The sequence below is a fragment of the Marmota monax genome, unplaced genomic scaffold (genome assembly GCF_021218885.2).
Source record: "Marmota monax isolate L192 unplaced genomic scaffold, Marmota_monax_Labrador192_F-V1.1 WCK01_AAM20220418_F8-fsc00067, whole genome shotgun sequence".
In the NCBI taxonomy this organism is placed as follows: Eukaryota; Metazoa; Chordata; class Mammalia; order Rodentia; family Sciuridae; genus Marmota; species Marmota monax.
In genome coordinates this window covers 3,074,939-3,091,628 of record NW_026695065.1, presented here as the reverse complement: position 1 = coordinate 3,091,628, position 16,690 = coordinate 3,074,939, and the positions used below count along the sequence as shown (strand labels likewise).

Below are 16,690 nucleotides of genomic sequence, written 5' to 3'. Positions count from 1 at the left end.
ATGAATTATAATTTTCCAAAAGATTCACCTTTTTTTTACCTTATTTCTGAAATTGAAAAACTATTTCAACTCAAATCACAAAAAAAAAAAAAAATTTATAGTTTTTTTGGAGGGGAAAAATGAAATACTTCAAATATATGTGTAAGACAGTAACTAACATATAGAAGGCCCTCAAAAATGGTGCTTTTATTTTTATTCTCCTCAAGGTTTTTTTAATACCTTTATTTTATTTAGTTATTCATTTCTATGTGGTCCTGAGGATACAACCCAGGGTCAGTGCTCTACTGCTGAGCCACAACCCCAGCCCCCTTCTCTCTGTTTTTTTTAAATGCAAAGTCTTCACATATTTTAGTGGAACAGTTGTGTTAAGCAAGACTTGTTTTTGCCAATACATATCTTCTGTATGAAAATTAACAAAACTGATTCTAAAATAGCTATATTTATTTATTAGTTTTGTTGGGTCATATATACCAAATGTTATCTGATTGCTCTGGGATTTGTTAATAGAAATTAATCTGTGAAATCATCTTAAATTTCATGTTTTATATTTCTACTACTATATGTACAAAAATGCCTTCCATAATACATATAGAAACTTATGCCAAAGAGGAGCATCATATTCATCAGGTATAGACGGCTTCATGCAATGGATGCACACCTATATAATGAATGTTCCATATTTTTTTCCTGAGCTCCACAGTAAAAAAGAAAAATCTGAAGAAAGCATTTGATACCGTTTTTAAAATGTAAAATTTATGGAAGGTTCCTTGTATCTTACATCATACTAGAGCTGTTTTATTACTCTACATGCATATTTCTAATCAGATGAGTAATGAACTAAATGTAAATATCACTGCAAGACCTCCTTTTTAAAGTTTATTTTCTCACTTTGTTTAAAATAAATTGGAATATTTCTGTTTCCTTCTAACAGTAATATTTTATTTTCACTGTCAGAATTTCCTTAAGGAACGACAGATTTTTATTCAATTGACTGACACTTCCATCTGTTTTGTGTGATGTTTATTTAGAAAGAATACACCTGCTGTATTTGAAGTTTTAAATATGTAATTTTTTTCAGTTTTCACTACTCTTTTAGTATTCTGCAATATCAGTGAATATAAGATTCCTTTCTTAGTGTTAATTACCACAACTTGAAGAATATAGAGAGAGTAAAGAGTATTGTGAATGTAACACAAATGTAAAATTCAAATGATATTTAGTATTAATCTCGCTAAGTTCATGAATTCATGTTGAGAAGATATTTACTAATTAATATGAAAGAACTATAAGCCAATGACAAAATGTGTAATTTATTTATTTTTAAGATGTGAAAAAAATCAAATAAGTCACCTGATACTCACTGATTTTAAGTTAGTGCTTTTAATTAATAAAAACCTAACCATGACCAACAACTCATTCACAGTTGTACATGCTTTTAGTATTTTACCTAACTCATGAAGCTATTTGTCCTATGCTTAGGAAAAAGTCTCTTCACTGTATAAAATATAGTGACATAATGGGAAGGAATTTTTAATTTTATTTACTTCTTAATAATTACAAATTATCAACAAAAAATGGAAAGATGGATATTTTCAAAATACTTCATTTTTTATATATCCATACCTTCCTTACTGTATGATCATATACTCAAGTAAAATTAGTGTAGCTCATAAAATGTATCTGAACCTTTGTAAACAGTTGAAATCAGAATTTGCTGTATTAACAAAATTCATAAGCCAATCTATTAAAAATGATAATTCACAAATGTAATTCACAAACCACATCATTTATATACTGTCTTAAGAAAGTCACAGGTTTATCCCAGAAAAAAAATTCTATCAGGATGTTCATCAAAGAAAGTGTTATTAATAAAGAATACCTTACTGTTGAGAAAGGTCTTCGATAAGAGAATAATAAGGATAAGAATTAGAAAATAGAGTTCCCTTTTGAGTCATTAAGCATAAAGAAAAATACAACCTGAGGAGATGTCAAGCATCTACTATGTTTGTCCTCCAACAAATGCAGAGAAACATGGAAATCATCAGAACTGTGAAAATAACTGCTGGCCTGCAAATTCATTCAAAGCATTACAGGAACTCTACACAGAGCCTACGGTTCTATTTTACAAATTAATTATGGATCTGTTAGGAAAAAATGCACCCACAAGTGAATTAGTACCTTACATTTTCTGTGACTAAAAAAGAAAGTTTCAAGTTATTGTATTATTTAACTATGTATATCCTCAAAAGATCTCCATTCTTAAAACAATTTCCAAAATTACGGTAAATTATTTGCACTATTATCTTGAATCTGGAAGACTTCTTTAATATTTTCAGATTTTGAATCTCTTTTGACTTTCACATTGCAATCATTTTATTAAACCTAAATATGTTTTCAAATCACTTTATTTACTCAAATAGATTAATACTTTTCTAAGACCTACACAGACAAAATAATAAAGTCAACATGTGACATGACTTTGAAAGAAAAATGTAGATAAATTCTATAACTTTATTAAGAAAACAACAATACTTATATGATTTAATATACTCATGAACTTTGAGAAAAAAATTGTCTTCATTGTTCTATGGAATATAGAATATAAAAAGCATGTATGTAGGCTTGTTTTCACAAATGAATTGAATTTAAAAATTATTTTGCACAGATTTCTTGGATCTTTATATGCTCTTATTTCCCTTCCTGCACATTAGAGAAAGAAAAATTACTCCATTTCCCAAAAGGCATTATCTCTCTCTCTTTTTTTTTTAGTTTTAGGTGGACACAATATCTCAATTTTATTTTTATATGATGCTGAGAATCGAACCCAGTGCCTCACACATGCTAGGCAAGCGTGCTACCACTTGAGCCACATCCCCAGCCCAAAGGCATTATCTTTTAAGAATGTCTTCTGAAGGGCTCTGAATACCATGCATAAATATGTACACATTTAACTGATTATCTAAAATAGAGATCTTATATAAATTTCAGTTGCTGGCTTGAAATTGAGAATGAGCATCCTTCGTTTTTATAATCCCATTATTGCTATATTGTGTGAATATAGATTTATTGTACCAAAATAATTTTGAGTTCCTAATCTTCAAATTCTTCATTGTGGAGACGTGTAGGCATTATGGGATATGGGTGAGAGGATAACTTGCTGCCATTTAATTACTTTTCTCCAAGTGAAACTGGGGTTCCCAACATCATTAGTGTTAAAATATGTTCAATAGATTCTAAAAAGCTTTATTGTATGGTAGCTAGCACAGATCTTTCTGATCCTCAATACACAATAGTAGTGAAGACAATGCTATAACCCTTGTTATAGAGGTTTCCCAGTCTATTTTCTAGCATAAAGCATTATACTGTCATCTACAGACAAAACTGCCCCCCTATTATAATCATGATTCTGCACCCATTTTTCCTATAACCAACAGTCATTTTATTCTGATTTTCTATCAGTCTTAATTCAATTCATATATCTATTTGGATGTTTCCATACAATATGATCGTTTTGATCCCTCTTGGAGGTCAATAGTTTCTGTAAAGTTCTACATCAACTGAAAATAAGAAGAACATAAATTTAGAAAGGTCAGTTAGAAATGGGATTACCTACCGGTCTGGTGTGTACAGACACAGGAGTCTTGAAGGTTGTCACTGGATAGCTGCACTCAGAAACACTATAGGGATCAGAACTGCTGGAGGAACACTTGGAGATGGAATCACAGGCCACGAAAGTGTTATCAAGAGGCAGTTCCTGGATGATGTGGTGCTTTGAATTCAGGGGCGTTTCAGGCTGAATCTGGAAGGCTGGCTGTGGAGACGCAGATTTGTAGTGTCGGGCCAAATCAGGGCTGTCAGGCTTGAAGGTGGTAGGCGTAGTGCCCCAGTTGTATTTGCCCATGGTTTGCTCTTCCAGTTCAATGGGAAGGTCTAGTGTAACACTGTTTCCATCATTGTCAGCATCATCTGCCTTTGTTTCTTCAATAGTGACAAAGTTAAGCAGCAAGTTCTTAGGGGCATGCTTCTTCTTCTTCTTCTTCTTCTTTTTCTTCATCATTATCATCTGCCTGTTTTCTGGGTTTGGAGTAACCCATTCAGAATTCTGCTTGTTTTTCTGAGCAGCCTTAAGGTGTGGTGGTTGGCGACATCTTACTACAGCAGTGATGAAAATCACTAGTATAACAGTTATAGTGCCAGCAACAATGGCAACCATGATCTTGACATAGTCACTGGTTGGTGAGGATGTATCAGCTGTCTCAATATTTTGGGTCGCTGGTGCTTCAATGCTTTTGCGCACCAATTCATGAATGAGTGTAGCGTTGGTCACTGTCTCATTCACAAACAGATTGACAATTACAACATTGAAGAGAGAATCAGGTTGTCCTAAGTCTTTAGCTTTAACTACCAATCTGTGTAAACCAAGATCTGCAACCACACATTTCTCCTTCAGTGTGATGTTGCCAGTTGTTTGGTCAATTACAAACAGTCCCTTTGTGTTTCCCCCTACAATGCTGTAGTGAAGCTCTGCATTCATTCCAGTGTCATTGTCAATGGCAACTACCTTAAAGACCACTGTGCCTGGATTAGTGGATGGGAGAACCAGTTCATAAGAATAGTTGGAAGGAGGGACAACAAACACTGGTTTGTTGTCATTGACATCAACTACATTTATGGTTACTTTTGCAGTTGAAGAGCGTGATACCCTACCACCATCCTCTGCCTTTACATAAAAAGTGTAAGATTCTTGTTTTTCTCGATCAAATGAAATATTTGGCCTAATGACACCAGTCTGTGGGTCAATGGTGAAGTCATCATTCACATCTAAAATGGAGAGAGTGACTGCAGAATTCTCTCCATAATCAGGATCAGTTACGGTGATTAGTCCTACTGTGCCATGTCTTGGAAGGTTTTCTGGGACATAGAAGTTGTACTCATTGTGAGTGAAAATTGGGCTGTTATCATTCTGATCAAGGACGGTTACTAAGACTGTGGCATTAGTCATTAATGGTGGCATCCCATTATCTTTTGCCAGAACAGTGAAATAATATTTTTCCTGTTTTTCTCTATCTAATTTTTTCACTGCAGTCAGAATGCCTGTTCGATGATCCAGGTTGAATTCAGATGGGGCATCAGTACCTAGAAGGTAACTGATTTCAGCATTACGTCCACTGTCTGCATCTGTTGCACTTATTTTGGTCAGCTGTGTGCCAGGGGAGTTATTCTCAGGAACAGAAAGACTTATGAAGGGCTGGGTGAAAACTGGAGCATTGTCATTTTCATCTTTCACTTTGACGAGAAGCATTGATGACTGATTCAAAGGAGGTTTGCCAGCATCTGCGGCCAGTAATTTAATGGCATATTCTCTTGTGGACTCATAGTCAAGATATGCAGCAGTTTCCAGGAGGAACTGATTACTGAATACTGGCCTTAATCTGAAAGGAACTTCATGATCTGTGAAGCATGTCACTCTACCATTATGGTCGGCATCCTTATCCATTACAGTAATGAGAGCAACTTTGGTGTTAAGTGGAGCATTTTCTGAAAGAACCACAGTGCCATTGGTTGGATTGATAATATATCTTATATCAATTGATGGGACATTATCATTGATATCTGTAACATTTACCAGGACCATTGCTCTTGCTGGCACTGATCCACCATCACTTGCCAAAACCAGTAACTTATGACTTGGTGATTCTTCTCTATCCAGGGGTTCTTTGACTGTGATGAGTCCAGTGGTGGTGTTAAGGTGAAATAATCTCTTGGCAATATTGGAGACTAGATTGCTGAAATAGAAGTGAATCTTGGCATTTTCACCTATGTCAGCATCTGTAGCATGGAGTTGTGTCACTGAAGTTCCTACAGGAGCATTTTCTGGTATACTAACTTCAATTTCCTTCTCCTTAAACACAGGGCGGTTGTCATTTGTATCAGCAACACTTACTTGCAAAATAGCAGTACTGGATCGTTGAGGAAAGCCACCATCTTCAACCTTTACTTTCATTACATAGGTATCCTTCTCTTCCCTATCTAACTCCTTTTGAACAATCAGTTGTGGCATCTTGTCTCCTTCTGGTGTCTCTATGACATCAAGCCCAAAAATATTTTGACCCTGGAAAACACATAATGAAATACACTTTTACTTATTTAATACAAAATAATATATGTTAACAAAATAATAATTATAATATATAAGTCAGATTATGTTATTTTATGAATTAGAACAATTTTCATTTTCTTAAATCACATGACATAGTAAGGTAAGTTCATAGGTGCTAGAAAACTTTGGGTCTAAGTCTCAACTCTGCCTAAAAACTAATATTATGACCACAAGCCAATGGCTTAAAAGTTGCAGGTATTTATAAAATTAAAGAGTTGTTCTAGAAGATATTCTGGAGGAGTTTTAGTTTGTACGATTTTATGATAATAAATGAAACCCATTTATACAAATTATTGAAATTTTCAAAAGGAAAACTTGTATAGAATTTTTTAAAGAGAGAGAGAGAGAATTTTTTAATATTTATGTATTTATTTTTAGTTTTCGGCAGACACAACATCTTTGTTTGTATGTGGTGCTGAGGATCGAACCCAGGCCGCACACATGCCAGGCGAGTGCGCTACTGCTTGAGCCACATCCCCAGCCCAACTTGTATAGAATTTTAAAAAGAATTGTCACTAAACTGCACACGATAAATGAAGCTAGAAGTGAATTACCCATGATCAATCCAACTGAATTAAAACTTTTTTTACACTTGAATTTATTGTTTAAGATACCTTTTTATGACCAAAAGAAACCAGAAAGTATAAAATACTCAGCCAAGGCAATAGCATACATAACATATAAATGTAGTTAAAACCTTTGGCAGATAAAGAAAAAACACAAACTCTGATTAGAATATAAACTTGGGTAAAGTGCATACAAATTTTCATTTATTTTCCTGTAGAAACATTATAAAAATGAAATTATCTTGGGAATTAATAATTAAATATTATTTTATTAAATCTTAATAAAAAATACAATGGACAAAAACTCACATGCTGAAATATCACATTGAAAAAGTTAGTATGGGGCAATACCTATTTTCTCTTTATGCCCATGAAGTCAAAATATGGGCCTGTCACAAAAAAGAGTCCTATCTCTGAACTATAGTAAGATGAACCCTACACAAATCGAAATATTGCCAGCTGACTGAGTAATTTGGGCTGGCTCTCAAAGAGAGATCTAACTAGTGTTACTTGAAGCATTTGAATAGAAATTAATAACATAAAAGTCACTGGAGGGTATGAAGAAAATACTGGAAAATAACCTTAAGCTTCCTATCAAATAACTGACTTAAGAATATATATGTATATATGAACAAACAGAAATATATAAGTAAATGATTTTAATTCATTAATACATTTTTAACATAAAAGTTGATGATTCATGGGAAGTGCCAGACACTGATCTTTCACTTAGGTGCTCTGTCATAAAAGAACAGGGAAACATCTTATTTTTTCATAGATTTTTATACCATTGTCTAAACAAGATCTTATAAAATAGAAGTTAATAAAAGATACCAGGTTTTCAGGGACTGTTAGTTGTCAGTTTATAAACATATTCCATATCACATTATCTATGTTTTATAGTTCTGGGGATTGAAGCCGGGGCCTCACACATGCTAAGCAAGAACTCTGCTATTGAACCAAATTCCCAGTCCCACATTATCTTTTAAAATTTAACTTAATTGTTATATTTGCTTATATGTAATTTAATATAATAATACCCTACTACACATATCTTTTTCCTCTTGTGAATTAAAGATATTTCTGCAAACTTTAGGAATTTTTCCTTTTTGACTCAGATCCACTTTTATTTTTTTTTAATTTTTATTGTTGGTTGTTCAAAACATTACAAATTTCTTGATATATCATATTTCACACTTTGATTCAAGTGGGTTATGAACTCCCATTTTTACCCCGTATACAGATTGCAGAATCACATCGGTTACACATCCATTGATTTACATATTGCCATACTAGTGTCTGTTGTATTCTGCTGCCTTTCCTATCCTCTACTATCCCCCCTCCCCTCCCCTCCCCTCTTCTCTCTCTACCCCCTCTACTGTAATTCATTTCTCCCCCTTGTATTATTTCCCCCTTTCCCCTCACTTCCTCTTGTATGAAATTTTGTATAACCCTGAGGGTCTCCTTCCATTTCCATGCAATTTCCCTTCTCTCTCCCTTTCCCTCCCACCTCTCATCCCTGTTTAATGTTAATCTTCTTCTCATGCTCTTCCTCCCTACTCTGTTCTTAGTTACTCTCCTTATATCAAAGAAGACATTTGGCATTTGTTTTTTAGGGATTGGCTAGCTTCACTTAGCATAATCTGCTCTAATGCCATCCGTTTCCCTGCAAATTCTATGATTTTGTCATTTTTTAATGCAGAGTAATACTCCATTGTGTATAAATGCCACATTTTTTTTTATCCATTCGTCTATTGAAGGGCATCTAGGTTGGTTCCACAGTCTTGCTATTGTGAATTGTGCTGCTATGAACATCGATGTAGCAGTGTCCCTGTAGTATGCTCTTTTTAATATCCTCAAAAAAAATAAAATACTTGGGAATCAACCTAACAAAAGAGGTGAAAGACTTATACAATGAAAACTACAGAACCCTAAAGAGAGAAATAGAAAAAGATCTTAGAAGATGGAAAAATATACCCTGTTCATGGATAGGCAGCACTTATACTTTAAATTACATATAAAAATACAATTTGCTTTGGGCTGGGGATGTGGCTCAAGTGGTAACGTGCTCGCCTGGCATGCACGGGGCGCTGGGTTCGATCCTCAGCACCACATAAAAATAAAATAAAGATGTTGTATCCACTGAAAATTGAAAAATAAATATTAAAAAAAATCTCTCTTTCTCTCCTCTCTCTTGCTCTCTCTCTCTAAAAAAAAAACACTACAATATGCTATGGTAGAAGCATTAGATGCTTATTATGAAATTTAAGGTAGCATATCAGAAATATTAATTTAAATCATCAGTTTGGTAAATTGTGATTTAAAAAATTATATGAATTAAACAATGTGTACTTGTTATTATATTGTTTTTAAATGATACAATATAATTTTATATGTCAATTAAATGAATAAAAAGAAAAAGTGAGCATTCATTCCATTTATATTTTGTCAATATAAAACAATAAATAATCTGACTTTTCTTTGAATAGACAACAAGAGAAAAATTTTTCATGTTTTAACTATTACAGTGTAAAAATTAACAAGCCAGAATCTATTATCTCTAATATGGCATATTTCAAGAAAAGGAGAATTTTATGACAAAAATATCCTATATGAATACGGTATACATTATGAAAACTGACCCAAAGAAGCGATTAATCATAATTAATGACTTATTTTTGAAATATTATTCCAAAAGGCTTTTATGTGAGCTCAAATCAAGATGTCTCATTCATGGATGGAAAAATAGTTTCTAAATTGAAATTCATAAACATCTCTAGTACTTAACACTATTTTGTTAATTCTTAAGATGCCAATATTAAGTGGCTATCATAGTCAGAGTCTTCTTCTCAGTACAGGGCACATATGGTGGTGAGTAAACGTTTTACTAACATAATGGGAATTAAATTCTAGCTAAAGTGAAAGACAAATCAATGACTAAGTACTTAATTATGGTATTGATATTAGCAGATTAATAAAAATTATATTTTAATAAGAGCTCTAAAGGAAGATTATAAGGTATTGGGTTATATAAAGGGAAAATAACATATAAAATATACCATAAAATAATGTGTAAAGGTTCTGAAGTTATGTTTATGTATTTCCTGCTCATATTTTAAAAAATTAATCCTGTGTTTGCCCAAATTTTGAGTTGGGCTTTGCTTTGCCATGAAAATTCAGGCAAGTTTATGTCGGTTGAAAACTTCAAGAATAGCATACTCACTGTCTTTTATTTATTTGAAATTGTAGTAAAAGACAAAACTTTCTAATAATCAAGGTGATACTGAAGTGTATGTATACATACACACACACACACACACACACACACACACCAGCTAATGGATAATGTTCCTATTACTCTTCTTTCTTCTATGACTGCTCTGTTCAATATGATACTGATTAGTTCTAAGGGAGTATTTAAATTTAAACTTTAATTAATAAAAATTAGATAAAATTGAAAAATCATTTCTTAGTTACACTAGCCACATTTTAAGTTCTCAATAGCGACTGTGTTGGAAAGCAGAAAATGAACATTTCCATTATTGTACAAGGTTCTATTAAATCATAGTGTTCCAAGATGCCACAATGTTTTTGTTTGTCAAGAAAACTCTATGTCCACGTAGGCGAGTGCATGTATAATGCTTCCTCCCCACAAATATTTAGATCCCAACCAGTGACCTTCCAGTTGAAGTATTTAAACTTTTATTGTTCAAGGAATTTGAGGCAATACATGACAGACATAATTTTCAACAAACTTTGTTTTTTAAACTTTTCAAAAATATTTTTGGTATCTGTGATCGAATCCAGGTGTGCTTAAAAACTGAGACACATCCCCAGTCCTTTTATTTTATTTTTTTTAATTTTGAGATAGGGTCTTTCTAAGTTGCTCAGGGCTTCACTAAATTGCTGAGGCTATCTTCGAACTTGTGATCCTCCTGCCTCAGCCTCCTGAGCTGCTGGGATTAGAGGAGTGCACCACCTCTTCTGGATAAAAAAATATTTTAGAGAGATATCTAAGTTTATGTAAAATATGGTGTCAATATGAGCTTGGAATCATTGAATGACTATTCCAAGAATGGTTTGTCCAACTCCTTGAGAAATGAAGAATAATTAACACAGAGAATCAACATTAGTCCTACCCCATTGTAGTTAGCTCAACTGAAATGCAAACATGAACAATGAAAAAAATTAAAGCCCTTTGCCCTTCATTTGATCAGGACATGTTAGTGAAAAAAATGAGAAAGGAAAAAAGAAGATGTATAGTTCCTTAATCCATCTTCTCCCTTACTTTAACAAAGATCTAAGGTATATACAAAAAGAAGTAAAAAATAATCCAGATAATTGACTTATAAGTACCCAAAATTCTAAACCTACCTAAAGTTATTATTGTTATTCTTTTTTATAGGGGCATACTAAGAAAAACTTTGGTATTTCACTAAAATGTTCATCCATTGGTGAAATCACTAGTTATCATTCATGTGGGTGCATCTCTAGGTAATTTATTTAAGCCTTAATAATGGATGTGAATACATGGTAACATGACATGTATTTTTGTTTATATGTATACTTTCTAAGGACATAGCATCTGGCATATATGCACACACCCAGTAAACATTTGTTTAATTAATAAATGTATGCATTAAAAGGATGGTTCCTATTTTTAAAAATAAAAGAAAAAATAGCAGTGCTTAATTGTTCTTGCTTATAAATCTCAGTGTAGGTAGCCACAAGAATACTCTGTAATTGTTGACTTAGGGAATTTTTTTTGCTTTAACCTTAGTATAACTGTCCAGAGAACAATTTATGAATTATTTTCTGAAACAACTACTATTTTTCTGTCAAAAATGTAATAAAGGCCAAAGTGTGAATAGTTACTAAAATTTTATAATCTAGTTGTAAATCTTTATTTCAGAAGAAATTATCACAAATATGAAGTGTCATATGTGACAAGGGCAATACTTGTAAAATATAAGGCCCTATGCCTGTCAAACATATGTATACATGTACAATCAAAAAAGAGAATAAAAACTTAGAAAGAAATAAAATACCATTTTAATGGAACACAAGAATCATTTACACAGGGTATGTTGATTTGGGATTCTGATATCATAAACTACTTTGATCTCAAGTACACAAAATTACCAATTCCAGTTATGGTCAAGAAACAAATTATGAAATTTCTAATAATCTGATCTATTGCAAAACTCTGGTGAATGATATTTATTCCAAAATTTAAAAATGAGCTTTGGGGTTAAAAAACGTAGGACAAAACCAAAGTAATAAGCAAAATCTTAAGCCTGTCTGAGATTTAATTCTTTGTAGGAATTTTGTAATCTAAGAAAAGAAAATTAATGCTGGATATAAAACTCCCAAGAGACACATTTTTTTTCTTTTGAAAAAAAGTAAAGGATATTTGTTGCCAAATAAAATCTATATTTTTTTGCTTATTGTTCTGGGAAAGAATTAACTGAATCACTGTAGTAAACTTTAATATTTTTGACATAACCATGTGCAAGACACCACTTCATTGCCTATTGTAAGGTAATAAATAACACAGCACTTTCAGAGCTATAAATGTGGTACAGTTGCCCAGATACATAGAGTGCCAGTAAGTACTAAAAATAGTTCCAAAGAGGTTGAATTCTAAAACTGATTAAATAAACGCTGTTTACTCTGTACATCTAGGAATACTGGTTGAAAGACTAAGAATTTATTTCTGAGCTTTGGCTACTGCTTGATTAATCATAAACCAACCTAATTTTAATATTTTCCATTGTTTTCTTACTTTATGATACTGATCCATCTTTGGGTCACAGAAATATAAGAAAAAGAGTTTCAAATGGATAAAACCAAAATGATATGGCTATTTTATAAAAGGTAGGGAATACATTTAATATTCTAAATTCAAATATTAAAAACTTGCAAAGATTGAATGTACTTTATAGCACAGAAAAATTGTTTAATACTATGTTAATATTTAAAATAAAAATTCAACTTGACCCAGAGGATTTATCATTGTACATTTTGTTTGAAAATATTTACCTTTAGAGAAAATATTGTCAAGCATGTGATTTTAATCACTGTTTTTAATAGAAAATACATGGAAAACAAATGAAATGTCACTCTTAATTGTTGCTAATCAGCTCTTTTTAGAAGATGTTCCCTTGTGTTCAAGTTAGATTAATGGGAATTATAAGAAAATAAGAACATGATATATTGAATCACTGAACATAATATATTAGAATATACTTTAAGCAATATCTAAGCTTACTTTTCCTTTTACAAAAGGGACTCTGAGACTCAAGGAAATTAGGTGAATTGCCCATGATTACTAAATGAGTTTATTACAGACTCAAGTTTGACAGCTAAGTGGTTTAACTATGAGTTCAATGGTTTTCCACTAAACTACAGCTACCTTTAAAAGGTAGGCTTTTTAAAATATTTTATTTTATTTTTTTAGTTTTCGGTGGACACAACATCTTTGTTTGTATGTGGTGCTGAGGATCGAACCCTGGCCGCACGCATGCCAGGGGAGCTCGATACCACTTGAGCCACAACCCCAGCCCAAATGTAGGCTTTTTTGATGTTGGCAAGAACTCTTTACTATGGACAATTCTCTGCCTAAGATAATCATCAGGTAATTACTTTTCAAATTAGAGCAAAAACAAAACCAAACAAACAAAACCCTTGTTTCCTTATTCCAGAACATTGAGCAACCAACAAAATAGTTTCTTCCCTATCCCTTTAAAAACTATATTATCCCTAAGAAGTAATATTTAGTGATAAAAAATGAAATATCACTTAAAATAATGAGGGTTCATGAATAGGTTTTGATTGCTTGTCAATTTATTAATATTACTTAAATTCTCAAAATGGAATTCAGTATCAGTAGTTAACAAAAAATATTTCACAATTTGTAGATTTTTCTTTAAAAAAAGCAACTTCTTAATGAGGCTGGGTTGTGGTTCAGTGGTAGAGCACTTGCCCTCATGTGTGAGGCACTGAGTTCGGTCCTCAGCACCACATATAAATAAACAAAAATAAATAAAGGTACATCAACAACTAAAAAATATTTTAATTAGAGAAATGCAAATCAAAACTATTCAAATATTTCATCTCACTCCCGTCAGCATAGCAGCTATTAAGAATATAAACAACAATAAGTGTTGGCGAGGATGTGGGGAAAAAAGCACACTGGTACATTGCTGGTGGAACTGCAAAATGGTGCAGCCAATATGGAAAGCAGTATGGAGATTCCTTGGAAAACTGGGAATGGAACCACCATTTGACCCAGCTATCCCACTCTTTGGTCTACACCCAACGTACTTAAAAACAGCACACATCAATGTTTATAATAGCACAATTCACAATAGCTAAACTGTGGAACCAAACTAGATGGCCTTTAGTAGTAGATGAATGGATAAAAAATTGTGGTATACATACACAATGGAATATTACTTCAGCAATAAAAGAGAATAAAAGCATGAGGTTTGCAGGTAAATTAATGGAGTTAGAGAATATAATGCTAAATGAATTTACCCAATCCCCCAAAACCAAAAGCCAAATGTTTTCTCTGATATAAGGAGGATGATTAATAGTGGGGTTGGAAGGGCCTTGCAGAATAATTATAAGATGCTAAAATATTATTTACATATATGAATCAAAATCTTATGATTTCTCAGTTATCTGTATTTTTTTTTTCAAGAAGAAGGCTGTAGTCTAGCATGTACATTCAGATTTCCCACAAGTGTGCATAGGAGGCACGGTAAACCTGTGTCTTTTCTCCCATGCATGTTTCAAACAGATCAAAAAGTATTTTTTTCCCAGAAAAGTGGAGGATTGGAAATATAGATGTGTCCTTTTATCAATCTTGATTTCAAACTCAATATTCTTTTTGTTGAAGATAAAATTAGTCAAGAAATAGAGAGCATGGGAGAGTTATTATATGCATCCAGGATACAGAATGATAGGAAAAAAAAAGAGAATGTTCAGGACAAACAATACCAGGCCATGTACAGAGAGGAGACCCTTGTCCACTAAGTCAGAGAAAGTGTCAGGTAAGGCCATTTGTGTTCAGAATAATTATGATAATCCAATCCCTACCCAGTTAGCTCTGACCCCTCTTGAGGTGAAAAGTGACTTACATGACCCATGCCTATTTCAATAAAGATGAATAAAGATACTGTGGTATATATACACAAAGGAATGTTACTCAGCATTAAAAGATAATAAAATCATGGCATTTGCAGGTAAATGGATGGAGCTGGAGAATATCATGCTAAGTGATGTAAGCCCATCCCAAAAAACCAAAGATCAAATGTTTTCTCTGATAAGTGGATGCTGATCCATAATGGGGTGGGGAGTATGGGAGGAATGGAGGGAATTTGGATAGGGCAAAGGGGAGGGAGGGGAAGGAAGGGCCATCGGGGTAGAAAAGATGGTGGAATGAGATGGTCATCATTACCTTAGGTATGCATATAAAGACATGAATGGTGTAACTCTACTTTGTGTATAACCAAAGAAATGAAAAATTGTGCTCCATTTGTGTACTATGAATTAAAATGCATTCTGCTGTCATGTATAACAAATTAGAACAAATAAATTACAAAAGAGTGAATTGTAATTCATTTCCATTTGTCTAAATGTTGTCTCAGTCTGTTTTAGAATGAAGTGCCATGTCTTCTAAGATGATTTCTAAATCTTAATTATATCTGATTCTTCTTAAAACAACTTCTTGATAAGAAAAATGCTATCAGAATTCTAGAAGCATAACTACCATTTATATATTTAAGGAGACTTAAACCTACTCAAATGTTAGAAGTATTGAATAACATAAAATACTATGCTCCATGGCAGTGATGCTAGGAGTGATTTATGTTTGAGATCAGTTTGAATTAGGACATACAATGATTTTAGAACACCAGTGTTTCATTTTTTCCTTAGGTTCAATTAATAACTCTTTAATAAGGTTCTCAATACACTATAATATCTAACCACCAAGAGAATAGTAATGTTTCTGAAATTTCTCCAAAATTAATAAAAATGACACCTTGAAAATAGAACTAGTATTTTCATAGCATAATATCTAGCAAGTATATAGTCTAATCAAACAACTAAAATTTCCATTCATATACAACTAATAAGCTCTTTATAGACTCAAGCAGAGGTAGGGCTAACCAAACAGGTCCCTGTCTGCTCATTTATGCAAGGACATTGTCAATGACTAGTATCATTTTACATAAAAATGATTATGGAAATACAGTCAAAATATTTTTCATAAGCCATAATACTAAATAAAAAAACCTGCAAATTCATGAACTAGAAGTGGCTTTTCATAAATAAAGCCACTAATAAAATATTAGCTTAATAAGTGGTTGTTTACAAGGTAGACATATTTGTTCTAACTTACCCAAAATTTACATTTATGTTTCATTTATATACTGAAACTTGAATTTTTTTTAATTCACCTAATTTTTTATATATTGGATTTTTTAAAATATATTTTTATTTGTTCTAGTTAGTTATACATGACAGTAGAATGCATTTTGACACATGTACACAAATGGATCATAACTTTTCATTCCTCTGGCTGTACATGGTACTTAGTCACACCAGTAGTGTAACCACATATATATATATATATATAGTCATATGTCTGTCTTATTCTTCTTTTATTTATATATGACAGCAGAATGCATTATAATTCTTATTACACATATAGAGCCCAATTTTTCATATTTCTGGCTGTATACAAAGTATATTCACACCAATTTATGTCTTTATATATGCACTTTGGATAATAATGATCATCACATTCCACCATCATTTATAATTCCATGCCCCCTCCCAAGAACTCTGCCCTATCTAGAATTCGCCTAATTCTAATAGAGGTTAATTTAATCATTTCTTATCCATATTAACAATTTAAGAGTTTTTTTCAAAATTTACTATTTTGATATTTATT

The 16,690-nt window shown here is 32.5% G+C and overlaps 1 protein-coding gene across 6 annotated transcripts in view; it reads right to left on the bottom strand.

Annotated features, from left to right (window-relative positions):
- Positions 1 to 16,690, bottom strand: part of Pcdh11x (protocadherin 11 X-linked) — a 718,824-nt gene that overhangs the window by 631,793 nt on the left and 70,341 nt on the right. For all 6 annotated transcript variants that reach the window (XM_058573732.1, XM_058573733.1, XM_058573734.1 and 3 more), the window contains one exon: positions 3,614 to 6,112. In XM_058573732.1, coding sequence (XP_058429715.1) covers positions 3,614 to 6,112 — 2,499 coding nt within the window. The remainder of the gene's footprint in view (positions 1 to 3,613; positions 6,113 to 16,690) is intronic.